Genomic DNA, 6,332 nt, shown 5'->3' on the forward strand with positions numbered 1-6,332 from the left:
TGTTTATGTATCTGGTCGATATCATAGAACTTGGCATTGCCATTGGTCACTATGAATTCAGCTTTTCTTAATTAGTGGTGCCATTTTGTCTGACATTGGTGAATAATCTACAACATACTTCATCCATGGTGTGATATGAATTACTGTGTATAATATGACATTTGCTAGATATCGACAAATCGAATGGTTGCGATCTTGAATTTCAACCTGAAATTGACCATTATATTGATTTATATGCATTTTTCAAAGCAAATAATGGTTCCATTGGATTCGTCATGTACAGAAACATACAAAAAGACACTTCATTCAGGTTTCTGCGTTGACTATTCATAAAGATATGACAATTAACAGATATTTCGAATCGGCCGGCGGCCATTTTGGATTTTTCCACTTTATGGGCTTCTCGGAAACAATCCTGCTTGGTACTATATCTAAAATCAATTAGTAGGTCCTTAACATCATATATGCCAATTTTGGTGCTTTTACCACAAAACCCACAATCATTTCACAAATCTGCCCCACTAATAGAGCTGCGGATGAAAGCCTTGTATGTGGTGAGGAGCTCAGGTGTGCCAAGGAAGGACTTCGCACGACGGAGGATGCCCAGTCGGCGACTGGCTTTGGAGGCCAGATTTGAAATGTGGTTTTCCCAGGAAAGATCATGGCAGATAGTGAGACCCAAAAGCTTGAGTAACAGAACTTCTTGGAGAGGATTATTCAGAAAGTGGATGGGAGGGTTGTCCAGTCGGTCTTTTCGGAGAGACATCGTAAGAGTGTGAGATTTATCAGGATTGAAAGACATGTTCCATTTGTTTGCCCAGTCTGCCCAGTAAATGCATCATTTATCGATCCTTGATCAATATGTTGCAACAAAAAGCGGCTGGAAGAAGTTGAAACAGCCATCAATTCATTATCGATGCACTCTTGCACATTATTGTTTGATACACCTGATTGGCAGATAATGTCCTTCAGGGGTAGGTGAAGCAGCAGGTAAGCGAGCAAAAAAAATAAAATAAAAAGGTTAACTTTTCAAACGAAACCTGTTTTAATCACCTTTGATTTGATTCGCAACTCCATCAGCATGTTGTGTTCAATAGGCAGGTGAGCTGGCTGCATCATGAGGCACAGCCAAGCACCCATCCATGGACAAGCTGCGGCCACCACATAGTGCAACGGCGCTTTGCTCAGCAACTGCTGCCAAACCTGCACAGAGCACCACGACACAAACGCAGCAATCACATTGTAAGTGCTGAACAACAAAGAAAAAGAGCTCATCCTCTCATGATGCAAAACAAGCAGAGGATTTACTTTTTGATCCAAGTAAAAAAACAATTGTGTACATCAAGAAATTAGAAACTAATAAAGTTTCCATTTTGGGTGAACAAAATATCACATCCCTGAAATCAAATGAACTGTTCCCTCATGTACTCCATCAAACCGTTTCCCTTTTTCCAAGAGATGGATTGGTGGGGATGCTAAAAGGAAGGAGAAGAGCAGGAACTTGGTGGTTTTATCGATTTAGAAGGCTCAAAGAGTGCCAGGGATACCGATGAGGAATGTCTGGATAACGAAGAGAAGGGAGGTAAAGGAGGTGAAAAGGTAAGTTCAAGAAGTTGAGGTAGGCAAGGATGAAGGAGAAGAGGAGAAAGGTAAAGAAAGTGAAGAGGTGGTTGAGGGGGTGAGGAAAACAGGACTAAAAAGGAAATAATCGTCAAAGTTATGAGGGCTGCATGTCTCGACATTTTGGTTTGTACAAATTTGATGGTGAATTGGGGTTGAGGAGATAGGTCAACTTTTTTTTAAAGATTAAAAGGTTAACCCGTTACTGTGAAGAAGAACAGGAAAAATGTTCAGGTGGTGATGATATTAAGTCATGAAAAAAGAAAGAAAAGGAGAGAATTGCTAAAACAGAATTATTCATGTGACTAAGTAAAGGACAAACACAAGGACAGAAGAATTATTGGAGCTCATAAAAATTAATTTACTAAAAAATAAATAAATTTGTGCAATAAATTATTGCAGGGCGATGATAATTGACTACTTGGGGAAGTACTTTAAAAAATTTTTAATACATAGTCCAGGCTCATGGAAGAGCTAGTGCAGTGAACGGATCAGGACATAACGGCCAAAAACAGGAAGCAAAAAAACGCATGCATGGGGTGGAGAAAATGGATACAGAAGGAAACTCCAAGGAGGGAAAAATGGAAAATTAGAGGGATGAGGGAAGAAAAGATCATTGTTTGGATTGGAGATGATCTGAGATGGCGATGAACAGCTGTCTTGAAGATCTGGAGGAAAGAACCAGATTGAAGAGCATGTGGAAATTGATTTCACATGAGGGAAAAAAATACGAAATAGTCCCCCTTTCGCTCCGCGGTGCGACGGGGGACAACAAGCATTACGCATAGGTCCCCCGTCGGTGAAGTGATGTGAGTTGACAAAGTGTAAGATGCAGAAAACATGGAAGAGTCGATAATATTTGCGAGTGGGTTGGAGACACACCCACACACCAGATTAGAAGTTAGTAGTTCGTTTATTTTTCAAGATATTTCACTCACAAGGTTCAGACATATATGGTGGTGGCCATCTTGGATTTTGCCGTGGCGACCAAATTTTCAATAGCGTTCTTCCTTATGCCTAGATACAGTCGCGCACCAGATTAGAAGTGAGTAGTTGGTTTATTTTTCAAGATATTCCGCTCGAAAGGTTCAGACAGAAATGGTGGCAGTCATCTTGGATTTTGACGTGGCAACCCAATTTTCAATAGCGTTCTTCCTTATGCCTAGATACAACCACACACCAGATTAGAAGTTGGTACTTCGCTTATTTTTCAAGATATTCCGCTCACAAGGTTCAGACATACATGGCGGTGGCCATCTTGGATTTTGACGTGGTGACCCAATTTTCAATAGGGTTCTTCCATATGCCTAGTTGCACCCACACACCAAATTAGAATTCGGTCCTTCGTTTACGCACGCACGCACGGACGCATACACGGACGGAGGGGAAAGCCATAGTCCCCCTTTCGCTCCGCGGTATGACAGGGGACAACAAATGAGTGGAGGTGAGCTGTGATCCTGGATTTAGGGAGTTTCACCAGAAGGGACTCGATGGACATTCCAAGTGTCGAACAGATGTCATGGCAGAGGGTGAAGTCTCTCCTTCTCTCCCTTCATCTATCTACAAGCAAAAGTATCCGTCCCCAGTGACGGGAAATGGGAATGGGCATTTTAAGTCCTATCACTTACAAACACGCTTCCTTACCACTTCCGACTGACTTCCAACACTTGTTCTGGACCTTCTTACTAGACCAAAAGGCTTGTTCTGACCATACATTTGTTTTTCCTCCATGCTGTGTCGAATGCTTGTTCAAGTTCTTGAGTTTCTGGATTTTCAAATGTTACCAGTGAAAGAAGAAGAAGCTGAGAGTGTGCGGACATATACACAAAGAATTAAGTTAAGCACCCCTACACAACGAATTAAGGTAAGCACCCCCTAATATATATTCTTTGTGTATATGTATACATTGACATATATTCTAAGGTATGTGAGATCAAATAATGATTGGTATGACATTAGCAGGTATCCATTGATGAAATTGAGTGATCAAAGTGAAAAAAAGTGATTGGTTGAGTCAGTGATCCGATCACGTGGGTCCTACACACGTTATTGACGCAAAGATCGCTAGAGGTCTTCTCAGAACAATGACTGTACGTTAGAAAACATAAACGTCATCCACACTGTCCGTGATGGACCTATAGCTCCATACTTAAATTGAGGTGAAAATATGCCTAAAATTCCCAAAAAATTTCACCTTAAATTATTCAGAATAAAATATTGAAAACGGCATGATTGTTATGTTTTTATGTGACCATAATATCACTTCTCCAGAAAATATAGCAATATCATGGGTATATTACACTGTTTTGACGACAACAAACTTGTAATGTGCGAGGTTGTAAAAAAACGGGGGGGGTGCTTAACTTAATTCTTTGTGTATACATCGAAACACTCGACAAGGACCTGTATCGATAACAGTCGCTACATGGACGGCGATCTTGTGCACCTTTGGTGCCCCTTGATAAATAAACAAGCGTTACGCCAAGGTCCCCCGTCGGTGAAGTGATGAGTTGACAAAGTGGAAGACGCAAGGCGGCCATCTTGAATTTTGACGTGGCGACCCAATTTTCAATAGCGTTCTTCCTTATGCCGAGAAAAACCAGATTAGAAGTTGGTATTTCGCTTATTTTTCAAGATATTCCGCTCACAAGGTTCAGACTTACATGGCGGCGGCCATCTTGGATTTTGAAGTGGGTTGCACACACACACCAAATTAGAATTCGGTCCTTCGCTTACGCACGCACTCACGGAGGGGAAAACCATAGTCCCCCTTTCGCTCCGCGGTGCGACAGAGGACAATAAACACGACAAATCTTATTATAAGAGCAAACGTATATGGTTATGTATGTCGTTATGTATGTCGTTATGTTTACATGCGACGAAAACTTCTTCTTCTTCTTCAAGTAAATTACCACTGTCTGTGTGTCTATCTGTGTGTGTGTGGCCGTCCTTGTCTGTGTGTGTGTGTGTGGCCGTCCTTGTCTGTGTGTGTGTGTGTGGCCGTCCTTGTCTGTGTGTGTGTGTGTGTGTGTGTGTGTGTGTGGCCGTCCTTGTCTGTGTGTGTGTGTGTGGCCGTCCTTGTCTGTGTGTGTGTGGCCGTCCGTGCGTGCGTGTGTGTGTGTGTGTGGCCGTCCTTGTCTGTGTGTGTGTGTGTGTGTGGCCGTCCTTGTCTGTGTGTGTGTGTGTGGCCGTCCTTGTCTGTGTGTGTGTGTGTGTGTGTGGCCGTTCTTGTCTGTGTGTGTGTGGCCGTCCATGCGTGCGTGTGTGTGTGTGTGTGTGTGTGTGTGTGTGTGTGTGTGGCCGTCCGTGCATGCGTGTGTGTGTGTGTGTGTGTGTGTGTGGCCGTCCGTGCGTGCGTGTGTGTGTGTGTGTGTGGCCGTCCTTGTCTGTGTCTGTGTGTGTCTGGGTCTGTCTGTGTCTGTGTGTCTGTCTGCGTCTGTGTGTCTGTCTGCATCTGTCTGCGTCTGTGTGCGTCTGTCTGCGTCTGACTGCGTCTGTGTGTCTGTCTGCGTCTGTGTGTCTGTCTGCGTCTGTGTGTCTGTCTGCGTCTGTGTGTCTGTCTGCGTCTGTGTGTCTGTCTGCGTCTGTGTGTCTGTCTGCGTCTGTGTGTCTGTCTGCGTCTGTGTGTCTGTCTGCGTCTGTGTGTCTGTCTGCGTCTGTGTCTGTCTGCGTCTGTGTGTCTGTCTGCGTCTGTGTGTCTGTCTGCGTCTGTGTGTCTGTCTGCGTCTGTGTGTCTGTCTGCGTCTGTGTGTCTGTGTGTGTGCGTCTGTGTGTGTGTGTGTGTCTGTGTGTGTGGGTGTGTCTGTGTGTGGGTGTGTCTGTGTGTGGGTGTGTCTGTGTGTGTGTGTGTCTGTGTCTGTGTGTGTGTCTGTGTGTGGGTGTGTCTGTGTGTGTGTGTGTCTGTGTCTGTGTCTGTGTGTCTGTCTGTGTGTCTGTCTGTGTGTCTGTCTGTGTGTCTGTCTGCGTCTGTGTGTCTGTCTGTGTGTCTGTCTGCGTCTGTGTGTCTGTCTGTGTGTCTGTCTGCGTCTGTGTGTCTGTCTGCGTCTGTGTGTCTGTCTGCGTCTGTGTGTCTGTCTGCGTCTGTGTGTCTGTCTGCGTCTGTGTGTCTGTCTGCGTCTGTGTGTCTGTCTGCGTCTGTGTGTCTGTCTGCGTCTGTGTGTCTGTCTGCGTCTGTGTGTCTGTCTGCGTCTGTGTGTCTGTCTGCGTCTGTGTGTCTGTCTGCGTCTGTGTGTCTGTCTGCGTCTGTGTGTCTGTCTGCGTCTGTGTGTCTGTCTGCGTCTGTGTGTCTGTCTGCGTCTGTGTGTCTGTCTGCGTCTGTGTGTCTGTCTGCGTCTGTGTGTCTGTCTGCGTCTGTGTGTCTGTCTGCGTCTGTGTGTCTGTCTGCGTCTGTGTGTCTGTCTGCGTCTGTGTGTCTGTCTGCGTCTGTGTGTCTGTCTGCGTCTGTGTGTCTGTCTGCGTCTGTGTGTCTGTCTGCGTCTGTGTGTCTGTCTGCGTCTGTGTGTCTGTCTGCGTCTGTGTGTCTGTCTGCGTCTGTGTGTCTGTCTGCGTCTGTGTGTCTGTCTGCGTCTGTGTGTCTGTCTGCGTCTGTGTGTCTGTCTGCGTCTGTGTGTCTGTCTGCGTCTGTGTGTCTGTCTGCGTCTGTGTGTCTGTCTGCGTCTGTGTGTCTGTCTGCGTCTGTGTGTCTGTCTGCGTCTGTGTGTCTGTCTGCGTCT

General features: G+C 45.3%; 1 protein-coding gene across 3 annotated transcripts in view; it reads right to left on the reverse strand.

Annotated features, from left to right (window-relative positions):
• Positions 1–6,332, reverse strand: part of BTAF1 (B-TFIID TATA-box binding protein associated factor 1) — a 321,948-nt gene that overhangs the window by 196,770 nt on the left and 118,846 nt on the right. For all 3 annotated transcript variants that reach the window (XM_078786829.1, XM_078786828.1, XM_078786827.1), the window contains exon 16: positions 1,054–1,203. In XM_078786829.1, coding sequence (XP_078642955.1) covers positions 1,054–1,203 — 150 coding nt within the window. The remainder of the gene's footprint in view (positions 1–1,053; positions 1,204–6,332) is intronic.

Source organism: Myxine glutinosa, chromosome 11 (genome assembly GCF_964187855.1).
Source record: "Myxine glutinosa chromosome 11, kmMyxGlut1.1, whole genome shotgun sequence".
Taxonomy (NCBI): Eukaryota; Metazoa; Chordata; class Myxini; order Myxiniformes; family Myxinidae; genus Myxine; species Myxine glutinosa.